General features: G+C 37.0%; 2 protein-coding genes across 4 annotated transcripts in view; one reads left to right on the forward strand and one right to left on the reverse strand.

The window, feature by feature from the left end:
• The window catches only part of LOC115455681 (nucleoredoxin), a 56,826-nt gene extending 43,273 nt beyond the window's left edge, over positions 1 to 13,553 (reverse strand). Inside the window, exon 1 of the mRNA XM_030184345.2 lies at positions 12,902 to 13,553. Coding sequence (XP_030040205.2) covers positions 12,902 to 13,261 — 360 coding nt within the window. The 5' untranslated portion in view covers positions 13,262 to 13,553. The remainder of the gene's footprint in view (positions 1 to 12,901) is intronic.
• Positions 13,554 to 19,366: 5,813 nt separating this feature from the next.
• On the forward strand, positions 19,367 to 27,632 carry LOC115455698 (crossover junction endonuclease EME1; the record flags this gene model as incomplete). Of its 3 annotated transcripts, none has more annotated exon segments than XM_037436945.1 (8): positions 19,367 to 19,712; positions 20,713 to 20,850; positions 21,350 to 21,480; positions 22,159 to 22,332; positions 22,759 to 22,922; positions 23,766 to 23,851; positions 26,785 to 26,890; positions 27,547 to 27,632. In XM_037436945.1, coding segments are annotated over 8 exon segments (1,003 nt in total), but the record flags the coding sequence as incomplete, so codon positions are not given.
• Between the last annotated feature and the right edge of the window lie 253 nt (positions 27,633 to 27,885).

Here is a 27,885-nt window from a genome sequence, read left to right on the forward strand (position 1 = left end):
TATGTGAAGTCTACTAACCAGCAATAGATGAGCGTGGTGGACTAACCTGAACCCTAGTAGTAGAAGAGGCCCGTGCCTAGCAATGGACAGCTTAAATACACGGCTAATACTATAATTATTTTTATCGTTTATTCATGTCTCGATACCCAGATTTGGATAAAACCCCGTAAAGAACTCGTGTTTGGACCGTCCATATATTCATGAGTGATGCAGAACGACAATGGATGTGTCCGGTCGGTTTGTTTGTTTACTACCGGGCCAGTTTGCGCGATTGCAATACTCTGATGATTTTTCTATGTAGCTACGATCGATTTTTTCGGCAGTAGGTTTGTTTTACCTTACTAAAAGAGGCCGGGTTTGTTAGATGATTTAGTGTTACCTTTCATTTAGATACTGAAATGAAATTTCATTAATCAAATACAGACGAATAGTCATGAATACGTGTAGAATCACAATTCGTAGTTATAATTATTCATCAAGTTATTCGGCGATAATCTAAATGTCATTAATTTAGTTTTTGTTATTGGATATGTGACGTCGCAAACATTTTAAACACAAAGTTTTATTGCAGGTTTAAAATGTATTTTAAACTGCAACACAGAAGTGCTTCAAGAACAGTTCTCTATAACAAGAGGCAATGCGGTACACAGGGAGATAGCTTTATAATAGTATTTTTAAAGGCAGACGCAAAACTGAATACCTACTTCTATTTATCATAACGGCATCATTTTTATCATCTCAGACGACCATTTTGACTGAGCGCAATAAAAGCCGTCCTGCATATGAAAAGCCATAAAAAATCCAGGTCGAGGATCCAAGATTACAGTCCCGCTTTGTAACACAAACCGTCCATTACTGGCGACTTTACTTCGCATCCTTTCGCGCTCTTTTATCCCGACCGTATGACCGCATTCCCGCTTACAAATCTGGCCAGGAGATCTGTCACCCGCGGCAGGCCTATCTGACGGCCTGATCTTTTTCAAACGGTTTGTATGAAATTCGTAATTTGAAATTATGATTTTTGAAATTGGAATGCCATTCAATTTCAACATGGATGATAGTGCAAAAAGAGACAAAATGCGCGGCCATTTCATGTTTCGTATGCATGAAAGCATGCGCACATTTAAATCAGAATTTAAGTAAGACTCATATTTCGTATGCATGTGCAGATTCTAATAAAAATTTAAGAAAGACAATTACAGCCCACACGTTTGCTTCATCCCTCTCATGCTTATTGAATAATATTATTTAGGTACTTGTCAACTACGTAAGATCACGATCAATTCTTTATTTATATACTAATAAATTAAGCTGAAGAGTTTGTTTGGACGCGCTAATCTCAGGAACTACTATACTGATTTCGATTATTTTCACTCATAGGAAGCTACATTACTCCTTAGTGCAATAGACTACTTTCCATCCCGAGAAAATATAAAGCGGTACTTTCAAAAAACTTTTACGCGAGCAAAGCTAGTCTGTTGTAACCACAACATATGCCCGACTAAGGATTCGTAAACCTACACTAAAATAGAAATCTTCTAAAATAGTCATCACGTAAGAGTGTTGTTCCTTGCACGGACTCAGTACTATAAAATAGTCATCAAGTAAGTAAGGGTGTTGTTCTTCGTACGGCAGCGCAACTCTTATACCATACGGCCACAATTCATCTAGCTAAATATACCAAATAAATAAAGTCCTTAACTTCATAAAAATTCCTGCCATATCGCGTCGACACACGCGTTTTATTTGCTTTTTTCAGTATTGCAATAAAAAGTAACCGCATGCGTCATCTCACACGACCTCAGGCGGCGCTGTACAAGCCTGGATTAATATTTAATAGTTACTGGCACGGATTAGGGATGCGGGGGTCGTGACCCACGAGTCTAGGTGTCGGGATAATAAATCAGGGACCTTATTCTCTATCCCGCACGTTATTTTAACAGTGCGTAACAAGCACGTAACACAACGCATCATGTTTAGGACTATAGAAATTTGCCTTACAGAATACCATTCCACGCACATTTCACGAAGATAACATGACACGGCCGCGTTACGCGTTTACACTATCATACAGAATAAGGGCCCAGCACCTTCTTACTTTTGCTTGTATGGGGAATATTATATGGAGCGTTGTAAGGCAAAAGTTACTACTTGACTGTTTCCGTGGCGTAGTTGTACTACGATACGACAGCTGTGCTGAGGTCTCAGGTTTGATTTTTTGTACTTAGTATTAGCCCGGAGTCTGGAGTTTGTCTCCCATATGACGGCAGGCTCGCTTTTATCCCATCATGGGACGGAATACGCACGCGAAAAGTAGGTGCATTAGTTGCGTCTTTGCCTACTCCTTTGGGTATAAAAGGCCTAAGTGTTTGTCTGTACGTTACTTAATACTTTTTTGGCACCGCGTGCTGCAATGTATTGGATTAATTAACACTTTACATACACTGTTTACACATTGAGCACAATGCGATTTTAGTGAACTTTTTACCCATACTGACGCTCCACGATACCCTTTCTGATAAGTATATTGGCTACCTAAAATATACCCAAATATGGGCATGATAACTCTGCTTACCCTGAAAAATGGAAAGGCGAGATGCTATATATTTCGCTAGCCTAAATCCCCGCCTGGCTGGTCGTGTACGAAGCGTGGGTAGCACATACCACCGGACCAGCATTAATCATCGCTCGCAGAATCTGATCGCGGCGGATTTTATACTTTCTTCGTGTTTTAATAGGATATCAGGAATGTTGTCTCGCGTATTGTGTGCGGTACTATCGTGCTACATTGGGTTGGATTCCCGGTAAGTGATACTTCTATTGGTATCAGTTCAATTGGAATTGTGATAGATAATTAGCAATAGACCACGGGCTGTTCAAACAGGGATCGGTGCTCGCTTGGGGAGGACTGCATTCAGCAGTAGACAGCGATATGTTGATTGAATTGGCAATATCCTTTATTACATAATTAGCACAATTTTTGTTTACTCCTTTGCTTTTTTCGGAAAAAGTGCGATGCTATATAGTATGTAGTTATATATTTATGTATTTATATATTATTTATGTTTGATCTTACAAACTTCTGTTATGTATTGCATGCACCAGATGTGACAATAAAACTTTTTTCTTTCTTTCTTTCTATATTGAACAAAATATTTTTCTGCTTTCCTCACTCACAACTAATGTCTCATACAAAACACAGGCTATGTCAAAGAGACGAATAGTTCGCAGCTTCTCTTTAATGTTTGCGACCAATGGTTCTTTAGATGTTGAGGGGCCCACCCCTTAGTAATTAACGTCTCAGCGGAGCGTCTCGGTTTCACTCTTAAAATATTGAAAAGACTTTTCAATGCAAAGTTTTTCAATAGTTATTTTAGGGATATCGGGTAGACATGGCTAGTACAGGCTATAGAAAATGAGAATATTTTGTATTACCTATCTTATTTATTAATCAGCTATTACTTCTTTAGCTGCATGAAATACCTTTTCCAGAATAAAGGCCTTATTGTGTATTTTTCTGGTAGGTATGAGAAGTAGCCAGACATGAAATAGCCTATCTTCATTTAAATAAAATTTGATCTAAAACAGTTCTGCATTAACTTCTAACATCAAAACATATTTATAAACTTCCTCAGTTATATTAGTAAATTGTAGGTATTTATGCAGTATCGTTTTACTATGACGGTGCAATATAGTTAAAAACTAATTGGATGGTAATTAAAATTCCTCAGTTACCTCTTACAACCCTCTGAGGATCTAGAGGGGTAAAATAGTTGTTGAAGGCCGTGACTTTGCATGTTTTCCTTAATGACAGTCATTTTATAAAACAACTAGCGACCCGCCCCGGCTTCGCACGGGTGCAATGCTGATACTAAATACACTACAGAAAAACTGTGAACGTTGTATATAAAACATAGCGACCCGCTCTGGCTTCGCACGGGTATAACATAACAAAATAACAGTATTTCTCCACTATTTAATGGATGTTACTATACATATAAACCTTCCTCTTGAATCACTCTATTTATTAAAAAAAAACGCATCAAAATCCGTTGGGTAGTTTAAAAAATTTAAGCATACAAAGGGACATAGGGACAGAGAAAGCGACTTTGTTTTATACTATGTAGTGATGTTCATGGAGCATGTAATACAAAATGGCAGCCAGTATTTAAAAAAAAATATATAATTGGATCTATACTTTATTATTTGGGTAAAGAGTGCCTAATACTTCAAGTTTGTCTACGTACACCAGTACATTGCTATAAATAAATAATATGCCAGCTAAGATCAGTCGCTTTTTAGAATACATTAAGCATTGACGTATATTCTATAGACCCGAACGTCCAAATAAACTATTTGTTCAAAATTTGAACTGAAATGGCAACCAAAACGTCACTGTTATAACCTATTTATTCCCTTGAACAACAAATAATTTTATTTATTTGACTAATATGTTTTATTCAAATCCAGGTTTACACTTAGACCCGACTTCTTATATAATGAGCACCACTCCCTACACAACCACAAGCTGACAATGCTGACCATACTAAAGTCAGTTTGAATGGATTGCAGTTCAATTTATTTGAACACAGTGAATGTTCGGAACGCCAAATCTAGTACGTAGTACATACATATCGGTGATATTAAGCCTTTATGTAATATTCCGCTCGTTCTAAAGAATATCAAAACTACGGGACTTCGATACTTGGAAACCGCTTAGACACGAGGCCGGCAACACGACGGAGTGTCCTTTATGAATAGCCGATGACTGATTAAAAGGAATGCTCTGATGTCGTTTTCATTAAGAGATTTCCTTCGAGGAAATTTCATGGCTTTTATAGAAAAAAAGATTTGTAATAACAGCTTGTAATACAGTGTCATTTTGACACTGCGTTTCTAAATGAAAACACATACTTATCTACTTAGAAATAACACTTTACAATAAGTTACATGAGCCATTGATGTAAAATAAAAAAGGTGAAAATTTCGAACAAAATAAATATTAAATAAAAAGTAACTTATGTTTTACGCGCCCTAATGCCATTACTGCTAGTCTTAGATAATTCGTCGCAGCGGCAACATCTTACTTTCATCATACACCCACGCACACGCCATGTTCGCATTAAACTACAATATGATCAAAAAATCAGAAAACTAAAACCAGGATTGTTGGTGAAAATATTCATTATTAATTGAGTTATTAATGGATGATTTTTGGCACAATGTCAGTAAGGGTGAAGACGAGTATATGGTTTCATTTAGTAACGCAATGTCAAAATGACCTAGTTTATCTCAGAAGTAACGTAAATAAACGATGCCTTTACATATTGTATCTAATGGCTTAGAGACGTTGGTATGTATAGTATTTTTTTATAAGTTTTTTTGTGTACGGGCACGCCAAAGTAATCCCACGGCACCTGATTGTAAGTGGAGTGGCGACAAATAAAGTGTCGACTGACGAGAGCTGATTACCATTCGGCAGTCGAAACAATTATGCCAGCCTGTGGGAACCGGAAACACACAGGCTGATTCCGAAACGCAACACACATATGTGGGCCAATATGTCAGGGTTTTAACACCTTGTGTACGGTGGTCGCTAACCGGGTGGATATCAAATATATCCTACCACCAGCAAAATATACTCAAATATCTTTCAACAAAACAATATTATTCAATTCTTTCAAACTTTATCCACCATCGGTAGTCGTGCAAATATATTCATGATCCATTTCCTTATAAAAACTTTAATAAGATTTCTCAGTCTGCCGCCGTAACCCTTTTTAATCTGATGTACCCTCGATATTGCTGGATAGCCATTTCTACAAGCAATGTTATCTTAGATTCGATGAGCCAGTTATCTGATGCAGCATCCCTTTTAGATATTGTCTGCAGGCTGGAGTTTTGTTGGATAAATTAAGTATTCTCACAAAATTGTTTCTAATGTAGATTTGTTAGATGTTCGTCGTTCTCAGTATATGAACAATTTTTTGCAAAAAAAAATAATTTATATACTATTTAGGGATAAAAGTGGTCTATATCCTTATAGTCTATATAATTCTGTTTAAAGGTTTTTGTGATCACGACTAAACAAACGTCTTGAGAAGCTTTCGTAATTGAAATTCTTGAAATATTCATAGGTATTTTTCTCACGATGTTTTTCTTCGCAGTCAAAGCGAGGGATAATTATTGATGAACAATACATGTGGGTAACTAAGGGCCGTATTAACGGAAACTCAGTTTCGCCATGAGACGCGATATTAGCTGAGATGCGGTTAAATTCAAGTTAGCATCTTAAGATCGTCCCAATTAAACAAATAGATGTCAACATCTCAAATGATATCTTAAGTCATATGACAGATTTTAGCTGAGTTTTTTTTACTAAATACCTATCGCTGATTCAGTTGAGAAGAAGCTCTTAAATGTCAACTTAAGCTTTGTTTATTAAATAGTTCAATACATTAGATGTCCACTTGAAAAGACAGACGATAGACAGAGACTACAAAGAAAAAGTGAAACTTATTTATTGGTAGGGCTCTAAGAAATCACATCTGATTTTTGTAGGTAAATGTATTAAACTAAAAGTTTTCTCAGTCCAGGATTTTGACCAGCAAGCCTTTGTCTCAACAATCCGTCTTATTTCCAAGTAGATTATCATGAACAACTTAACCAACATACTCGACGTAATTAGAAGTTATTACACTAATGAGAGCGTACAATGCCACGCACAACACTTCTTAAAGTTTTGAATAGTTCATGAGCTCGTTTACCATTACACGAGTGCCTTCACAACAAGTCATTGAGCTAATAAATTAATTCGAGATAAAATAAGCATAGGTATTGGAATATTTTTCGTAAGCGCATGTTCCCTTCGTCCGATAATCCTAAGTCCTTCTGTCGTAGCATGAAGAAGTATCTTAGTATGCCGGCATGATTGTGTCGAATGGCATGAGATAGTCATCTGTTGTCATTCAAAATTTTATCTGGACGTTATGCCGCTTATAATCAGGGGTACTGCAGTCACTTTGTCGTGTCAGAATAAAAAAAATAAAAAATTGGCTGGTTAATTGACCGAATTAACGCACTGGATAGTTAATAGAATTATGTATTAAAATTTATATGTTACGTATTTATTAATAATTATAACTTTTAAAATGAATATGTTATAAGTGCTTGACATAATTTCCATAAGTATACCGGGTGGAGTTAAGTACGACGCCATTTTGAAAATCGAAGTAAATTGAAAAACCCTTATGAATAAAATATTATTATTATAATAAAATTATTATAATGTACTAAATTTATACGACTTGAATACTCCAATCCTTGGTTTTAAAAAGCATACATTTTTTCAAGTTTTATATTTTTATTAATCGTAAAGCCTTTAAATTACATTGCAATTTCCAAATAAAAGCGAATAAGTAACTACTTTAAAACTGCAAAACTGAACTATGTAAACAGTGTTTTCCCTTAACAATTTAATATTTAAACACAAAGCAATTTCAACTTGTGAATTAACATTTCGCTGTAAATCATGCTACCAAACATTATTTAAACAAACCGCTTCTCGTCTCGCGCGAATCCAATTGTAGCGAGATTCAGAAGTTACGCAACACGATTGCCGTCGCTCCACGCACCTGTTTAATGTTAAAAAAGCACCCCTAGGGGTGGAAAGTAATTTGGGGTGTTACATGTATCGGTGCAGGGACACAACACAGGATGGGGTGCGGCACAGAAGGCGCGGTGCAGTGAATAATCTGGAATTATTGTGGCGGTAATTTTGCTGTTTTAGGGTTGAGGGAGGCAATTTTTTTTTATAAAAAAAATATAAATAAATAAATTTTCATTTTGTTTGCAAGTTAAAATTGCTTTGTTCTTAAATTTTAAAAAGTTTATGTAAAGAAAACACTGTTTATAAAGTCAAATTAGTTTTGGAGTGTAAAAGTATTTATACGTTTTTATTTCGAAATTGGGATGTAAATTAAAGGCTGAACGTTAAAAAAAATATTAAATCTTGGGATTTTTTTTAAATTTTACATTAAGCTTCTATAATGAATTTAACTTTAATTATTGATTACGCAAAGAAACAAGCTATCGTATATTCCAACAATAACTATCTTATTTGATTTTTAACGCATGAATTACAAACTCTTTTATTTTTATTTTCAAACTGTGTTTCGTATCTCGTAAGCAAGAAACATATGAATATGATGTCAATGTGGTTGGTGTAGAGTTCAATTTCTAAATCAAGTAAAAAGAAATGCTCATTTAATGATTTGCAAATGAGCTTAGTACTTATTTGCAACCAAATAGTTCAGAATGTTTAAAACTTTAGTTTATCTCAAATACCTTATACATCATATGCGAAGCCTTTCTTTTGCGGTCGAGTAAAATCTAAAAATAGGTAACACGTCCATTGTTCAGAATGAGAAATGTGGAAGGGCAGTCAGACATCGTTAAGCTCACTTCTATCCTATTAATGCGACCTATTTGCAAACCAACTGCGATATATCTTAGATCATGTTTCACGTCTTCTGAGAATGCCTCTGGTCAAATATAACAAGCCCAAATGCAAAAGTCACACTGTCATCTATGCTTTTTTTACGCGCACAACAAAGTGACCCCGCGCCACCTAATGGTAAGTGGATTGGGCTTCAATAACATGTCGACTGACGGTAGGATATATATAGGTGGTAGGATATTGTTTATATCCGCCCGGATAGCAACCACCGTACACAAGGTTAAAACCCGCCATAGTAGCCCACGTAAGTGCGTAGCGTTACGGGATCAACCTGTGTATATCCGGTTCCAACAGGCCGGCATAATTGTGTCGAATTATGCCGGCCATAGGGTTAATCATATCGCGTCAGTCGAGATTCTATTGGATGATGATGATAACTTACCATCAGGTGCAGTGGGGTTGCTTTGCCTCAGTGTAAAAAAGTCGACAAACTGCGTTTCTACCTTACCCTTCAGAGAAAAAGGTGATATATAAATCTCAATTACTGTACAAATTCCACCTTCTGTAGATGGTACAGTTTGTTACCCCAACGTCTGTAGTAATTACGGTCTCCCCTCCCGGAGCCAACTTTGAATACCCGACGTGGATTTCTTGAGCGTGGCCCTTCGGTTCTCACTACTCTCTTTAAAACGTTGCATTATTTTTCTAAAATGTTTTAAAAGCATTTGCATGTTGGAAATGTTATTTTTAAAGGCTTTATATTGTTTTGGCAACAATGGTTTGAGTTAAATGTTATTGCAGAGTCAACGAGTAACCTGTGAGTGGTTTGTGACGTTACATGAATATAAATAATACCTTATGAGTAGAGATGTTGCCGTTTTCGGTGTACAGTGTAAATATATTAGAAAGAGAACGATAGGTTTTATTCCTAGTTTGTTTGTTAGCTGGGTGCTAAAGATATTTGGGTATTTATGCGGACAAAGCAATATGCATTGCTCAAAATGTTCGTATTGATATGGACGGGTGAAAGGCAAATTGAGTTAAACGACATTTAAGCGATACTAAGTTACATATATATTTAAAATCAGCTCTTTTTTATGTTTTTTTAAATAAATAAAGTTTTTCGAAAAAAAAATCTCTTAAATCAATTAACCTTTGGACCGTTGGTATAAATCCAAGCTACCCATTATAATCTGGAGTCTCTTAGCAACACGACACAAATTGATCGCCTCTTTGCCTAAGATCAATACTTATATTGTAAATGCGAAAGTCTGCCTGCCTATTACGCTTTCACGGTTAAACCATTGAAACGATTTCGATGAATTTCTGTGGAGATAGTTTAAGACCTTGGGAAGGACATAGGCTACTTTTGATTCCAGGAAAATATATAGCCGGACTTTTATCCCGGAAAAACTTTATCAAGTGGACGAAGCTGCGAGCAAAAGCTAGTAATGAATAAAGCACTTCTTTAGTAAATATTAATTGGCCGGATATTTACGCTACAAAAAACATATGTTGCGTAAATATACAACTTTGCAACGCGTGACAATTTACTAAAACCAAAATTTAGGTTAGATTTAATCGACCTTCGTAACTTTTCGCTGAATTTAACATAAATTTAGTACGAATGACGTGATCGCTAGCTAGCGGCTTCGTGAATTCGATAAAGGCTAAAATTTTGTTCAATTTAAAACAATGAAAATGTACAGTCAACCTTAAATGTATGATTTCTTATGTTTACGCGAATGTTAGACTGAAATAAATAGTGAAAGATGATAGCTGCTGTAGTTATAACACAGTTTTAACTACAGCAGCTATCATCGTTCACTTTTGTTATTGTAGTTTTTAAAAATGGTTCACAATAAAGATTTAATTTAATTTAATTTAAAAATAAAATAAAATAATGTTACGGATTGCGGTTTTTTTCGGAACGCAACACACTTCGTGGGCTACTATGGCGGGTTTTAACACCTTGTGTACAGAGGTCGCTATCCGAGCGGATCTAAAATATATCCTACCACCAGCAAACCTAAAAGGCGCACTGTGCCTATCTTATGTACCAGAATGTACTAATGACGCAATTAGCTAATTACTACAACTAGCTACACACTGCATTATCTTAATGGCCTATTATCTTGACGTACTGACAATTGATAGGAACGAAATAGGTTGGTTTACGGCAATTTACAATATTTAACTGTTAAATGACGAAGGATCCTTGATGTTCATTAATATTCTATCTGATTTATAAGTTTTGAATAAACGATCCAAATCTCAATGTTTAATCCGAATCCGAAAACGAACCAATCAAAATAACTCATTTGTAAGTGTGTCAAAAATCCTTTGTTCTGATTGGTCAATTTTGAGATAGATCGAAAGAAGTGATTAGGATTGATTATTGAAAATGGTGGCTAGTGAACCTTATTTTTATTCAATAGTTTAACTCCATATACCGATAGATAAGTAATCTTTCGCTGGTAAACCTATTATTCTATTCATATTTGTCTATATAGCGATAGATAGGTACTTAAACAGTTCATTCTTTTACTTTGTGCTAGCATTTGCTTGCGGCTCAGCCGGTTTGATAAAGATTTTCCGGGATAATAAGTAGCCTTTATGAGTAAGGAGTATTAGTGAACCTATTAGTGAAAAAAAAACAAAATTAGTTTAGCAGTTCCTAAGCTTAGCGCGATCAAAAAAAAAAACTCTTCAGCTTTACATATTACTCTCGCTACTCGATGTCTAGATGTGTCTACCATTAGTTTATTGGGACAGTAAAATGGAAGATTTATACACTCTAATTATCTCTAGTCATGTAAAATCAGAGATAGATAGGATTTGAGGATAGTTAAGTCTATTAGTTTCAGGAATTTAATAGCACGACGGGACGAGCTAGTCTCTCGCTTGACAAACGCCATGCCATAAAAGAAGATTTAACATTTGTATTAGTTCAGATCGTTTCCGAAGTTCCAAGGAATACTCATGTACAAGTGTTACCTCGTATTCTGTCAACATTGTATTCTAGTAATGCTAGATTGCAGAACAATACCGACTAACTCCTATTGTTTGGTTATCACGAAACTATAACGTTTGAAGCTGCAGTTTACTGTTTGAGCTGTTAAATATTTCAAACAATTGTTAAAAATGTTTATGTGTAATCATAATTAATTTACCTAATTATTTGGAGTAAGTTGTGAATCTTTAAGAGGTAAACACATTGGTATTTATACCCTAACAATACATTGTACCTACTGTGTATTACCTTATAGTGTTTCGAAATAAAATAAATAATATTAAGAATTATATGTCCTACAAAACCTGCTAATCCTTTCTCATAATAAAATTACATATTCTGACGTAAAATATAGTATATTTTCATATGATCTAGTAGTATATCTATATCATAGCCGGCAAACAACTTGACCACACAGTCGGGAGGTATTTTTATGTAAGTATAGCTACAATAATGTATAAAACAATCCTCCACGCGGTACTATGATCAAGTTATTTTCCGGCTATTTTAACCATCCTTACATAAAGAACAATAGACCGAGAATTTTACTGTGTGGTAGATGACTTATTTCCGAGAATCCTTCTGTTTAGGAACAATCATTATGAATTTCTTTCGCCACGCAGAGAGCAGCACTGTTTACATCTTTGAATATTGTAGTCATTGTAATTTATTGATCAAAAGCGTGAGACTTTACATTTGATTTCTGTCTTTGGCAAATGCTATGCATTAAATTTTGAAGTCTGCAAAATTTGAGTTAACAACCTGGGAAATAATTTAAGTATATAGTTAATTTACATAGTAGTTAGATCACTAAAGTGATACGTATTAAATTAATTAACAATTATACAATAAACTATGCATCAAACGATGAATACAATTATTGATCCGAAAAGAAGCACTAAGAAATCCACCAGGAGGTTTTTGTTCTTTATTTCATTTATGATTACTCTTGAGCACCAGGCAAAACCCTGATGCCATAGGTGTATAAAGTCTTTAAGTTTTGATCAAATAGCATCTTATTTGTTTATATAGAAGCCGTGACCTCTATCTCTGACTCAAAATATTACCTATTTATATTCCGTCAGGTTTTTGTAATAAGCTTTAGCTACTTTAAACAACTGCGTCAGTTCAGTTCACAACTGCTTCGTGAATAGTTTCTGAAGTATTGAAGTAAATTTACAAAGAATCGTATAAATATACGCGTTATGTAGCTTTGAAAGACATTTCTGATAATAAAATTATCGTTAAAAAAATCATAAAGAATAATTTAAACAAAGGAGCGCAGCTATAATATTATTCAGAAAAAAATCTTATGAATGGTCACAAATCATGGGCATCATTATTTCGTCCTGTACTGCATCAAAATTATTTTAAAACTTAGAAATATACAAATGTTCTAAGATCTTGCTAGAGGCTAAAAATTTACTCACCTTGATATCAACATCGTGGAAAGGCACAGCGAACCACGGCTTCCCAGTCAGGCTCTTTCTGAACCCTGCCTCCCGCTCCACAGGACCTTCAGGAGTCCCCACGTGAGCCCACAACACCACCTGGACCACCTTCAGCCGAGGATGCACTCTGTTGTAGATCTCTTCCAGGCGAACGCCGAAATCATCACTACTATCGCTTATATTTGCAAACGAGAAATAAATACCGCAAACAGTCCCCTCTCCCTCTTCTACGCAGTCGGACAATGCCTCCAGAGTCGCGACGTTATCAAACTGTCCATTCTGCGTCCCCGAATCGCATCGAACCAACACTTTACCGAACAGTTTTTCGCGCCAATCCATCTTCGTGTTTCAATTCGCCGCCATTTCAACACTGTTTACTTTAAAACATACGAACCGGTTTGAACTTTAACAACTTTGCACCAAGTTAGTTTTTTTATCTGTGGACGATGATCAAAGACAATGTCACCGAGGAGTTTTAATAATAAGTTTGTACGCAGGATGTGCCGCGTATAAGTTTTATTTTTAAATAACGCGTGCGCTGTGCGTTGGCGGGAGCCGCGGAGCAACGGCCGCGCGTGCCCGTAAACAAAGCGAGACTGGAGGAGGGAACGCGAGGGAGCCCTCCGAGTGCCACAGACATAAAGCAAACATAACAGACAAGTGAGACGAAAAAAGCTTGTCATATTTGCTATAGTCAAATGGACGGCGGGTTTTATTTGTACGGGGCTCACGGCTTTATCGCGGCTCTGTTTTATCGCTGATGCTTTGATTCTACTCTTTTTTTGTCATTTTTATTAGCTCCAGCCTTTTGGCTTTATGAGTACGGATGGTGGTATTGTTGTGCTCATTCCTACGACAATTTTAATTTTGTGAGTAAGGGGAGCTTCTTTTTTCAAAAGTAAATCTATTAAACTTCGCACAAAGACCATTGGGATTAATTAAACTGTTTCTAGCTTTGGAAATGAGGTTTAATAAGTTCCCAATATCTTACATTATCAAGCATATTGGGACTAGTAACTTGAAGTTCTTTATAAGCAAAAATGGTGTTAACTTCCGCTTTGCGATACTTAATTTTACGAAACTCATCCTGCAAAATTACAAAACTGGATGAGACTCCGAGTGTCTCTCATGATGGTCTGTTTTTAATTCCAGAGACTAATTTGACAGATGAAAAGGGCGTGTGAGAGGGCTTTGGCTTTGACGACTTTGTAAGGCTCTAACCTGGCAAAAAGACTGAAAAAACTCAGAAGTAATATTTGCCAGAAATAATTTGAAAAAACTGGAGTCACATGAAATATAAACATACAATTCGGTATAAAAGGAAACGGAATAATAATAGTGAGATTTCAACGCTTCCCTCCTACTTCCTCTATATTTATAACTTTCGAGAAGGGTTTGGAACACAACTACAATTCATCTAGCAGGGTGTTTGCAATACTGTTTTGTTCACTTACCACCAAGCTACCTACCTAATATCTCCAACTATAGATAAAGATATGAAAGCAGTTTTCAGAAGGCTTGCCATCAAAGCTCAAGGCAAAAAAGCTAAATGTTTGCTCAACCTAAAGCTTCCTTGTATTGTACTTCCGATAGTACCATAGCGAGGGCACAGGAAATTAGAGTTAATCTCTACAAACGTACCACCGGAAGTAAGGGGAATGTGAGGAATGCGTTTACGTCTGGGATCTCTGTGTTCAGTGACAACGGGTTATTGTAAGAGATTGTAGTTAAATTAATTTTAATGTACACTGAAATTGAATTTGAGAATGTCTTTAGGAGTTGCATATACGCTGTCAATTCCTTTTCGATAAGCATTACACTATTAAGACAAAACCAGTGTGCAACTCTTTAAAGTTACTGCTACGTATATTTTAAGAAATGAGAGTGATTTTTATACCAATGAGTGAGAACAAACCGCTCGTCTGATAGTAAGTGATGCGAGTGCCCGTTTTTTTCCCTAATAATTAAACGAATGTTATTCTTTATTGTTTAGCTTATAGATAAGGTGTGTTTAACTTAAGGGAGAGAAGGGGGGACGAGGTTCCGCTATTTGATACGTAATTACTTAATTACTCACCCCCGCGAGTGTCCTTTAAGTTTATATTACCTAAAACTCGGAATTACTAAGCACTGCATGGCGCTTTGCTGGGTGTCAATGGAAGACAGGATTTTGAATTTCCTTACCTAGTACCGATCTGGAATCTGGAATTGTTTCCAATAAATGAAACAGGCTCGACTCCAAACATGTTCCCTAAATGGCGAAGTATGTCATAACGTCTACCCTCAAAAAGGGAAAACAGCGTGATGCTATAATATAAAATTCATCCACCTTTCCCCCTAAGCCTGAGTGCATCTCATCAAGCCATTAGCACGGAATTAATTCAAGATGTTTTAAACAGGCAGTCAGCAGAAGTGAATTTCAACGAATATTTATTTATTTCGTTTAGTTTTCATTACGTTAAATTTATCCTTGTTCCGTGGCTGGTTTTAAAGGAAGAGGTTCCTGGCTGCGCAATATGACGTTCGCTCCCTAGGGAAGGTTTTTTTTTAACATAAATGAATTGTTAATTAATACTCATTTTACGGCGGAGGAAAAGTTAGGAGATTATAAAGAGTACTCCATAATATCGAAAGTCTGTCGGATCTGCCGGAATCTCCAGTTTGCAGTCCCGCGGGACATATTGATGTTACTCGTACAAATATACTCGTTTACGGGATAAGATTTTTGAGGTCAACAAGTCGATGAGAGGGTTTTGAAAGATATTTATATATAGTGCTTATACTAATTTACTAGTTTTTTAGATTTCATATCTTACGTATTATTGGAAAATAACATTTCAATCTTGGATCTTGTCTTTGAAAAGTGCAGTGGTACTCTAATTTAATTTTTTTGACCGAGCAAAGCTGCGAGCTTAGACTTACTATTCGTGTGATGCGAGCGAAACCAGAAGCGTAGGTTTACGTATTTGTGGCTTCAAAAGTTTCTTATGTAATCTGAGAATTAATTACAAATCGTTTAAGTAACGTTAAACTTCATTATCGTTGGTAATTTTCCAGTAACTAGAGACTAAAGTATAGGGTGCGTAGTTAGGTAATATGAAGCGAAGTCGATATTGTCGCCCCTTTGGGGTAGCAACTGTGGCCCGAGACTTTGTAGGTTCCAAACCTTGGTCGGACTACACTATGTTTTCTAACTATTATGTGTATATGAGACTAAAACCCCCTAGTGAATGGAATTGGGCAGACGGCTGGTGTAAAACTGACTTAAAATTTAAATACTTTATGTAACATGCTAGAAAGAGTTGTTTCGCGGATCCTTATTAGAGTGGATTAGATAAATCAAAACATATTTAATGGCCTTTATAATTGGCTAGCTTTTGCCCGTAGCTCCATCCGTATAAATAAGTTTTTTCAGGGTAAATATTTTACCAGAATAATAAGTAGGTTATAGTACTTAGGAATAATGTAGCGACTTATTAGTTCAGTAGTTCCAGAGATTAACCCCCACAAAAAAAAACAAAGTTCAAAACCATTCCTCTTTATAATATTAGTGACTACTCGAACTTTTCCTCGTGGTTTCGTGTGTGCAACATTTTCAGGGTTAAAGTGGCATTATACCTTATGGTCGATAATCCCTAAGCACTAGCCACTTCCTAATAAACGTTACCTAATCACTGCTTAATCGCTTTCGACATATAATAGAATCAAACAGACAAATCAGTTTACTTATTGTAATTTACGGGTAAATGTATTAGTAAAACCCATTCTAAAGAAGGGTGGCCGGGTCAAACCCTTCGATGACAGTGAACAATCGGAACCATTTTGTTGGGTTCATTGCGCACGTTTTACGCACGTGCATTGTAAATACAGCGCTGAAGCGATACAGCGAGGTCGCATGTAACAACTCTCTTATATGCCCTTTTTTATTTTTTTATATGAAAACGGTTAATGTGCTACCAGTATTTTTAGAAGCTGTCTACTCAATATTTGTAATTCATAATATAGAAAAAAAATCAACATCATATTTCCACAATATGTTGTCTTTACTTTACTAGTTTTTATATTTTTTATACTGATATTGTGTCATTAATTTCACAATAAAAATTCCATTTAAATTATTGATTCCGTGTATCTCTCCCTAAAGCATACATCTTTTATAATTTGTCAGTTTAGTAAGGAATATTTTTACTAATTTAATTTTTTTAAAACTTAATTTTTTTTTAAATAAATATTTCGTAAATGTTTGCGTATTCTTGCCGTCACTAGTGCACAGGAAATGTATGCGACGAATGCTTAGGGTCGTTTGTTCAGGGGTGGGTATTAAGTGACTCCGCCGCAACCTAATGACGTACAATGGCGTCCAGATAGTATAAATTGATAAGATGATACGCCCTCGAGAGTTAACAAAATTGTGCGTTTTCGAAACCGAACAGACATGATACGGGCCGAACAAGGAGTACCTGGGTTACTATAGTAGGTTTACAGTGGTCAATATCCAGGCGTATACAAATATACGACCACCAGCGACAGTCTACGGAACAGGCGATTTGACTGTTGTGTACCTACGTGTTGTCTATTTCTGCCGCTAAGAACTATTGCGATAACACTGTTGTATTTTTGTTAAAATAAAATTATTAAGCTAGTGTAATAACTGGGTATTAAGATTTATGACACTTTGAAACTAAAGCCTCAGAGTGGTGAGTGTAGTGCTAGCGGCCAGTTACATAATGTACCTAATGCTCTGTTGCTTCTTTTTAAAGGCATTTGTATCACTTTTGACTCACGCGACAACACCCACTTGCAGCGACAAAGCGCTGAATGGTAAGGAAAATGATTTACTGCCAAGTTTTATGGGAAATCAATAGAGCCGCGCGCTGGTTCGCTTTCGTCAAATCTTTCTTTATCGCTTGCATGGAGCGTTTATGGACTATTCGATGAGATTTAGGCGTTTTATGACGGCATTACGGCATCATGCCGATATCATGACGATTTATAGAGATTATTAAGAAATTGTTTGGTTATAAAATATTTCATGACTGGATTTGACAGTCTACCTTTTATTTATTTATTAATGTTGTCTATATAACTTTATAAGTACTTAATATTTCTTTACTCCGTGGTGGCAACATAACTGTTAGGCTCGAAAACCTCGTTCCTCAGTTGCGTGGCATGGTTGACGATAGTTTCAAGGAAGCGTCAAAATGCGTAAAATTAAATCTTTATTTTTATTTTTCTCGCATGTATCTGTGGGTAAGGAGGGTGGAAAGGGGGGGAGATTGATTAATTTGTTTAAATTGTACTTATTTTTTATTTGCTCCCGCCCGGTGTTTCAAGCAGCTAATGGGTCCAATTTGAATATTTCTATATGAATATGCTGCCACCCAATACAGATAAAGAAGACGATATTTATTAATGGTAATTCCACTTTTGGGATCGGGTAACCGATTTCTTTTTCAAATGATTCGAATCAGGCGTTTATTTATTATCGATTTGGGGGAGTACACAACATCATATAGCATATTTTTTTTTTGGGTATAGGACCCCGCAGTCTACACCGGGGAAACCTGCGTATAGGATACTGGAATTCCCTTGCTTAACGATTGCAGGGCCCTGGGGGAAAGTTGGAAGGGAATAGCTGGTAAGAAAGTGTGAGGGAAGGATAGGGAAACCTCTTAGGGTAGGAGGAAGGAGGGGAGACCAGGAAATTTTCGCGATTCCTTATAGGCCTCAATGTGAATTAGCAACCATGAGGTATACACCCTTAACTGTGTGTCTAGAGCCGCGACAAACGTCCTCGTGCGTGAGTGTGCATTCGGTGTGGAGACCGAGTACACAAGACCCATTTGCGTGTTGCCCTACTTTCCTATTACCTATATAGTACCTATATACTCTGTTTATTTAGACTTATAAACAAGTGTGTCCAATGATTAGTCAAGAGGATCCAATAAAGCTTACCTTTCAATATCTTGAAGCAAGTTGCGTCCACAACTGTGAACTATTTTTGTAATTATTTTTGTAGGCGAGTTTATACCGATCAAAACTTTTTGAATTCCCCTTTTTGAAACGGTAGTACTGGTTCCTACTACAGATAAGTCAATCAACAGAAAATTTTGCCTTCCTCAAAAAAACTGAGCATGTATTATATTACAGCGCCATCTATTAGGCTTGGTCGAAACAATGCATATGATAATTTTTTCCAAGATTGTAATAGAACTTAATTATTTACACATATGTATGATCTTAATAAAGATGCATACGTATTTTAATTATATAATAAACAGTCAATAAGTATTATGAAGATAACTCACACAAGAAAATAGAGTTGGTTTTCAAATCTAACGTTAACATTTTTCTTTAATTATAATTGTTGTAATTAATAACAGATGTCGCTGTTTACAATTCCTATCTCATTTTATTGATTTATTATACGCTGTTCTAAAGTGTCATAAAAATGTCAAAAATCAAAATTGTACTGTCGCCTGTTGCGATTTTGAATTTTGAAACAAACAATTTTAAATAGTCACCTGAAGTTTTCTTTCATGTTTTGGTGATCTGAGATGCTACTATTCTTTTTCCTTGACTCAATCATTTCTATTCGACTTATATTCCTAGTGTTGTATTGTGTTTGTGCGCTGCAGCGTTTGCTTCAACTTTAAAGAGTTCTGATTTGATATGGAAATGGAAGAAGAACCGGTGAATCTCATTTCTGACGAGGAAGAGGAAACAAGCTCCTCCGATGCAGAGTCTGAAGACTCGTCTGATGTTAACTTACCCAGCTGCAGCCATAGAAGTAAATTCATTGAAAATGTATTTAATTTTATATGTATTTTTATAAAAGTAATTAGGCGATTTTTCGGAATTTAGCTATTAATATTAATCTTGAAACAAAACTTTTTAGTTGACTTTAAAGTAAAAGTCATTTATACATATTTTTAAAATTTTTAACTTCAATAATATCGATATATTTTTTTTTATATTTCCAAAAACCTGTCTGGCTTTAACTTTTTTGAATAGTGGCCGTGGTCGTAATAAAAAACGATTATTTAAAGAGATTAGATGGCTACATCAATAGAAAGGTGATGAATATGCTAGCAAAAAAGGAAAAATCAATCAATGGGATTTATAATGCTAAATATTCCTGTTAATATCATTTTTAGATAAAATTAGTCTAATATAAAATAAACGAAAATAATATTTTAATAGAATAATGTGAAGCACTAATATTATTTCAGCTTCACAATAGCTACCTTAGTGTTGATTACCCAAAGATGAAAGGCCGAAAGAAACTTATCTTACATTTTTACCATCAATTGTCAATTACATATTTATTAATTATTTGTTATTAGGCTGGCAGATTGTTTTAAATCAGTAAAACAATCTGCCAGCCATCAGTAAAAAAATGTTTTACATCAGTAAAAAATATGCCTATATCCTTCTTCCTGATTCTCTATCTCGGTTTTACTTCCTAGCAAAATATTTGTCAAGTTCTTAAAGCTATTCACATTTTCTCCTGTGACCAGAAATAATCATATATCAACACATTTGTATATATTTTTATAGAAGCTTAGGTTTACAATATCACAATCATTGTATCAGCTAATAAAACAATTAGTATTAAAAAGGTAAACACAATAAAATAATAGGTGGGTGTCATCTAAAAAAAATATGTATTTTGTTAGAAAGTTGATAATAATTTATTTTAAAGTTACTTTAATAGAGATAATGTATATCTTCAGTATTTTAATAAAAGTAACAATAAAAAATGGACCTATATAATGATATTATTCCAGATCCCACCCCTCAGCAGGAGGAAGAGTCTAGCAGCTCCAGTTCTGAGTCAGACTCAGAGGAATCTTCAGAATCCTCTGATGAGGGCCCTGAACCTCCCACCACAAGGGCTAGCGTAGCTAAGCACAGTGAATGCCAAGGTAAGTTATGAATAATAGCAGTGATGTATTGAGCACTATCCTACTGTGGAATATGCCTTCTTTATTCCTTAGAGAAGGAATATTGCTTACTTGCTTTTGGCGTTGGTCGAACACTCATTAGCTTAGCGAGGATTAAAGTTAAATTGGAGATTTTTTTATTTTATTTTTATTGCTCCTTGAATGATAAGATGAGCTTGCCGTTTGTCTGATGATAAACGATATGACTGCCCATAAACAGTAGAAAAACCGCGCTCTGCGCTCGCCAACCTGAGACGTGATATGTTGAGTCTCATTATGTCCAGTATTATAAGATTGACTTAAAAATAATTATATACTTAGAATAAACAGCTAGAACTAAAGACAAAGGTATTAAAATTACTAATGTGGAAAATTTTACATTTAACAGTTAATATTTTCTTCAAATAGTCACTGCATGAGACATCCAGTGATTTACCATTTAATTTTTTATTTCTTCCTTATTTACAAAATTTCTTTTAAGCCAACAAAAGGGCCATAGAAGCAAGGAATTTTGATATACAAGCTAAGAAACGTAGATTGGAAGAGGAGAAGGCATATCGAAAACAGAAGCTAAGAGAAATTGAGATCTACAGGCCTGGACAATGCATGAAAGTATGTATGATTTTTATTAGTTGATTAAAAACTTTATTTTAATTTGAATTGGCACCTGTGCAAATGAAAAGTCTGACAACCATGCTAAGTATTACAGAGCTCCATAGATAAAAAGTAGGCTTTAAAATGGGTATGGGTGCCACTCTCATGGTGTTACAGGAACTGCCTGCATCTTCACTTGATGGCTCACAGATGGTTTGGGTTTACATGTGGCATGCTGTAATCAGAAGCTACTTTAGTTTATTTTTTTTGTGAAGTACCATTTACTCAGACATGTTCAAACACTTATATAGTCAATAATGGCCACAGCAGTGTTGAAGGGTCCATATAACACGATTCATGCAATTTGCAACCCGACAAAACATATGGGTACTAATATTAGTACCCATATGTTTACCTTTCGGGAAACTTCACCCATCGCCAGTGGTCATGGGCGCCGGGAGAGGGGTGCAAGGTGGTGCACGTGCTCCCCCCCGTCCGGAACAAATCAAAATAAAAATAACTGAATGATAATGGAAATCGACTGCAGAGTTTATGGTTTAGCATAATTTACAAATTTCATGCGATTTTCATTAGGAAAAAAAATTTATGATGTTATGTAGTACCTACTATAGTGTGTAGATGCAGATGCACCTCCCAAAAAATAACCTTGGTGGCGCTCACGTCTATGGTCCGCAGTATATGTACGTGGAAATGCACCCCACCCTGGCCTCAGCGTGGTACATGTCCGACGTGGCGCGTGAGTTGGAAGCAGCTGGCGCGAGGATCCAGCCCACGCCAACGCTCGTGCATCCTGGCCTAATCGTATGGACACGGGTCTTGCCCATGAAACTCCGCACCGTGGATGGACAGGTGAGTGAGATTTGAGATGAATTTAACTTTAAATGTAGGTGCACCATAGCTTGATTATAGTGAGACGGACTGCTGTGATGAAGCTCTGTAGGTATTTATGAAACCATATGGTTTGATACCAATGATAGCCCCTGAGCTCGTGATTCATACCTACATTAAATTAAGCGAGCGCCCAAAAGTTCTTCGCCCTGAAGGACCCACAAAAAATTTTGGCCTCCTATGGCAAGCTATGCCCTTGGTAATACATTTGGGTTGGCATAAGGTCAGTAAAAGACCAAGACTATTCACTCATGAACACTCAACAACAAACTAAATTCTAGTGGAATCTTGGTAATGCTGATTAAAGTAAATGCAAGTTACTTTGTTGATTTACTTCGTCTTAATTTGAGATGTGAAATTGTATTATCCCCGACGGTATTTGTATAGGTGCAGCTGAGTTCGTCGAAGCAGCACTGCGGCATGTCGCTGTACGTGTGCACGTCGGACGAGGTGGCGGAGCGCGTGGCCGACAGCACGCTGATGCCGCACATCGACTCGCTGCGGGAGATGGTCGACGGAGATCTGTCTGTCATCGTGTTTGTTAACTTCAAGTGAGTTTTTTATTGCTTTGCATGACGAGACGAGCGTGCTATCCGCCTGATGGTAAGCGATACGACCGCCCATAAACAGTAGAAATATCATACAACACCTTGAATTACAAAGTATTGTTAGGTATTCCACTGCGCTCGCCATCCTGAGACATGAGATGTGAAGTCTTATTATGTCCAGTAGTTACACTGGCTACAATGTTGGTTTTTATGAGTTATTAATGTATCTACCACATTATATTAGAAAATGATATATCCGTGGATACTTATCAACTTGAACGTGTATTGGCCTCTTCAAGTGGGTCTTGTACCAATCCTCTCCCGCCTTAATCCGTCCCTTACAAAAATCGTTAATTTAAATAAAAATTCTTTGTGCTATGCACCAATTAGTAATTAATTTCCTCCAATTCGGAATAAAACAGAGACTATACACTGCTGCTTGGAGGCAGAAATAGACATTGTGGTGGTACCAACCCAGGCGGACTCCCACATATGAGAGATCTACCACCAGTAATGCAATGCATGGATTCAGTTACGGTGGACTTTTCCTAAGACCGACTAGGGTGGCTATATTGTCGTATGTCGATTGTTGACTCCTTCTAGTCTGATAGCAAAGGTGCTGCACATAGTGTATTCATCCTAGCTAGCTGTTGATGGCTTCAAACTAGCCGACATAATTATGTCGACTGGCAAGTGGTTATCAATTCTCGGCAGTCGACACTATATGGACCCTACTCCATTTACAATCTGGTGCAGAGCAGTCACAGTATGAAAGAAAAACTTCCCTCTGAAGTGGCAGCGGAACAATCTAGAAACATTTACATTACTATATACAGTGTTTGGTAGTATTGGTTCCAGAAGTTCAGGCCGACGGACGGTCAACAGCAGTCGGAAGACTCTCACGGAGCTGCAGATGGAGCAGATCAAGATAGGTGGGTTTGTACTGGTGTAACCTTTATGATCTATCTATTGCTTCCTATGCTAGGGAAGAATTTATAATTGAAATATTTTCTCATATGCTATGCATTCATTTATGTGTCTACTTTTATTACGTATTTCTTAATATGCATACTGCTTAAGACAATGAGAGTTTTTGAGTTTGTATTTCTTTTTATGTATTTACACCAATTACTGTGAGATTTGTAGGGCCATTTGCAAGATTCTATTTTTATTTTGTGAAAGAAGGTCTCCCAGTGGTCCCATTACAAGATATCTTTTTATCAATATTTTTTTACAGTCTTATCAATCTTCAATAATTATTGTCATGAATAATAATCGATATGTTTGTTCCACTGCTAGGCACGGTTCCTCCTCCACTACTGAAAGGTTTAGGCCTTAGTCTACAACACTGGGTTAGTGCGGGTTGGCAGACTTCACATACATTTAAAATTAAATATCAAAATATAAGGTCATTTTTAAGGTATTTAGGTTGCCTCACAACCTTTTTCATCACCGTTTATCTTAACGATAATTGATAAATGTAGATACATAAAACTGCAATGTATAATTTTTTTATTGCTTTGAATGACGAGACGAGCTTCCATTCGCCTGATGGTAAGCAATACGACTGCCCAACAACAGAAACACCATCCAACCCAATTACAAAGTATTTTTACGAGACTTTCCCGCCCTCACACCCACCACTACAACTCCTGTAAGCCAGGATCGGCAGTGGCACGCATTTTATGACACCGAGCAGTGAAGCTCGGCGAGTCTCAGGGAAAACTAAAATGTCATTATCCCGCAACGAAATTAATCAAATAGAAAGATAGGGAGGAGTTGGAAATATTAATTGTCCACTTCCCTCCAGAGCAATGCGGGTGACAAAATCATGATGTAAGGAGGCGATTTAACCTCAAGGATAGGGACGTTTACAACTAGATAAGCTAGTTATAAAGCACCACGGATAAAATTAAATGAAAGGGGCCTATCACATGAGCTGTTAGATTGGATTACAATAGGCATGGCAAAAACGCCGGAAAGCACGGAAATTCCGTCTAGTCTCAACAAGGTCCATGTAGTATACAACCCCAGATGTTATTTGCATACTGTTTAACATGATGTTGCGCTCTTCATGCCAGAGACCACATTCCCAAAGTACGTGATGAGCAGATTGTTCAACCTCGTAACCAGGTGTAGAGCATGGGCACGCAGGAGAATCAACCAGCCTAAATGAGAATAGTTTACCCTTAAAATTACCATGGCCAGTAAGGAATTGCGATACACAGTAATCTATTTCTAGCCAAGTTTTAATTAGGCGATCGCGAACGTACGGAAAGTATTTATATAAATGACGCCCTTTCGAAGACGAGTCCCACCTACATTGCCATTCATTTAATAACTCGTTGTGTACATCAGTGTGCGTTTTAAATAGTCTATCGATTCTTAAGAGCTCGCGAGACGTAAGAAACTTTTTATCCTCTCTGGTTGAGTAATACATAGCGGCGCGACGCTGTACCTCCAAATCGACAGGGAGTACACCCGCGAGGACAGGCAAAGCTTCTGTACTAACAGTTCTATACGCCTTGCACAAGAATATCAACGCCAATCGTTGACTCTGGAGCAGTTTCCTGCGCACAGCACCGATAGTTGCCCTATCGGCCCATACAGGTGATCCGTATGTAATGCAAGCTAAGTAAGTCGCTCCATAGATGATTTTGAGCGTAGTGAAAGACAGTCCCCACGTTGAGGTCGATATCCTTGTCAAGGCGTAAAAGTTACGTTTTGATTTTTCCCCGACGTTTTTTATATGCTCTAGAAAGGAAAAATTTCGTTCTAAAATCAAACCTAAATAACAAACCGATTCTTTCCTTTTTACAACAATATTATTAAATTTTATTCGCGGCGGTGATTTTAATATACCTTTTAAAAGCAGTTGGAACGTTTTGTGAGGTGCGAATGTAAGGCGATTTCTTTCACCCCATTCAGATATTAATTGTAAACACGTATCCGCCAAACTTTCAAGCCCCGATCTACTATTAGATTCTATTAGTAAGAGGCCGTCATCCGCATATCCGGTTAAAGTGCATCCTACAGGTAAGGGAATTGAAAGAAAATCATCGAAGCTCAAATTCCATAAATAAGGACCTACAACTGAGCCTTGTGGACATCCCATACTCAGCGACTTCGACACGGCATGGTGGCCGAGTTTCAGTTTGGATGTTCCGTACGAGAAGTATGAGTAAATTAGGGAATATATATTCCTATAGCAGCCTCGTATTTTTAACTTAAGAAGTATCATAGGCCACCCAGCATTGTCGAAGGCACCGGAGATGTCTAAGAAGATACCGAGTACATATTTATGTTCCGATATACTTACTGTTCTTCTAACCGATATTGCCGCGTCTGTAGTCGAACTACCTATGGTAAATCCGAATTGATTTTTGTGAAATATTGGTCCGCCCGGTAGCAGACGAGGGACAATGAGGCGTTCTAGAAGTTTACCTTAAGATGGTAACAACGTAATAGGTCTATATGACTTGGGATCATCGGGAGCCTTGTCGCCACTTTTAGGTATTATTCGAATGAAACCGGAGCGCCATATTCGCGGAAATATACCTTGAGCAATACATCGGTTAAAGACAGATAGTAACGAATCTCCGGCTGATTTACACGCTTCTTTAATCATCTTGTTAGACACAATTACAAAGTATTGTTTGGTATTCCACTGCGCTCGTCATCATGAGGCATGCGATGTTAAGCCTTATTATGCTGTTGCTTGCCGGCAGAAATAAACATTGCGGCGGTACCTACCGGGTGGTAATTAGATCAACTCATATATGACAGACCTACCACCAGTAAAATGACGTCTGACTCGACGTCCTGTCGACAGACAAGCAGCATGTAATAATGAATGGTGTTCCAGACCTGCTGATCTCGACCGGCGTGGACGTGCAGTTCATGGACAACACGAGCGAGCTGGCCATGTGGATCATGCAGTGCACCAGGGCCGTCGCGGAGGCGCCTTTCAAGTAAGCATCACTATACTAGCAGTGGCGAAGGCTGAAATTATCTCAAAGGCAACTCGACACAACATATATGTACTAATATGCATAAATATAAGCGGCGATAGCCTAGTTAGTTGGTTGTAGAACGGACTGCCGAGACGAATGTCCGCTAAGGTTAAGGTCCGCGTAGGTTCAAATCCCAAGGGCACAAACCTCTGACTTTTCCTAAAAATTATGTGTGTATTTTTTGTGAATTATCGCTTGCTTTAACGGTGAAGGAAAACACCGTGAGGAAGCCTGCATCCTGAGATGTTCTCTATAGTAATTAAGAGGATGTGTGAAGTCTACCAATCCGCACTAGGCCAGCGTGGTGGACTAAGGCCTAATCCCTCTCAGTAGTAGAGGAGGCCCGTGCCCAACAGTGGGACTGTGTATAATACGGAGCTGATATTATGCATAAATAAGATGTGCTAAGCGTTCTAATGATAATTAGATATCACATGAATTTCGAAAGGTAAGCTGAGAAAGATCGGGTTATAGAGACCCTTTGTCACTACTTACCAGCATTACCTTAAAGGCAAGTTTAGCCTCACTAACTGCAGTTTTTAACTCGATCCCAATCTCAATCTTCAATCCATGCGATTTCGATTTTAATCATATTATAATATTTCTTTTCACAGGAAAGCTAAGCGCGAGTTAGACTACGCAGCGTCCGGTTTTTACATGAGAGGCGACAACAGGAAATGCGTTGCCGTCGACAAAGAAGGTAAGCATTGTTGTTTTATAAATCTAAACCAGCGGTCGGCAACCTTTTGGTAGGCAACGGCCACAAGTAGGCAAAGTTAATTAAGGCGGGCCATACGTATAACTTTAAACCTAGAAACCCTGCTTTAGATGTGCTTACTCTTAATTTAATACATTTTTTTTTATGTTTAAACTTTATTACAAAACACTCTAGGGCCACAAACAGAACGCGTTCGCGGGCCGCTTGTTGCCGACCGCTGATCTAAACGGTTTTT

The sequence above is a fragment of the Manduca sexta genome, chromosome 9, assembly GCF_014839805.1.
Source record: "Manduca sexta isolate Smith_Timp_Sample1 chromosome 9, JHU_Msex_v1.0, whole genome shotgun sequence".
Classification (NCBI taxonomy): domain Eukaryota; kingdom Metazoa; phylum Arthropoda; class Insecta; order Lepidoptera; family Sphingidae; genus Manduca; species Manduca sexta.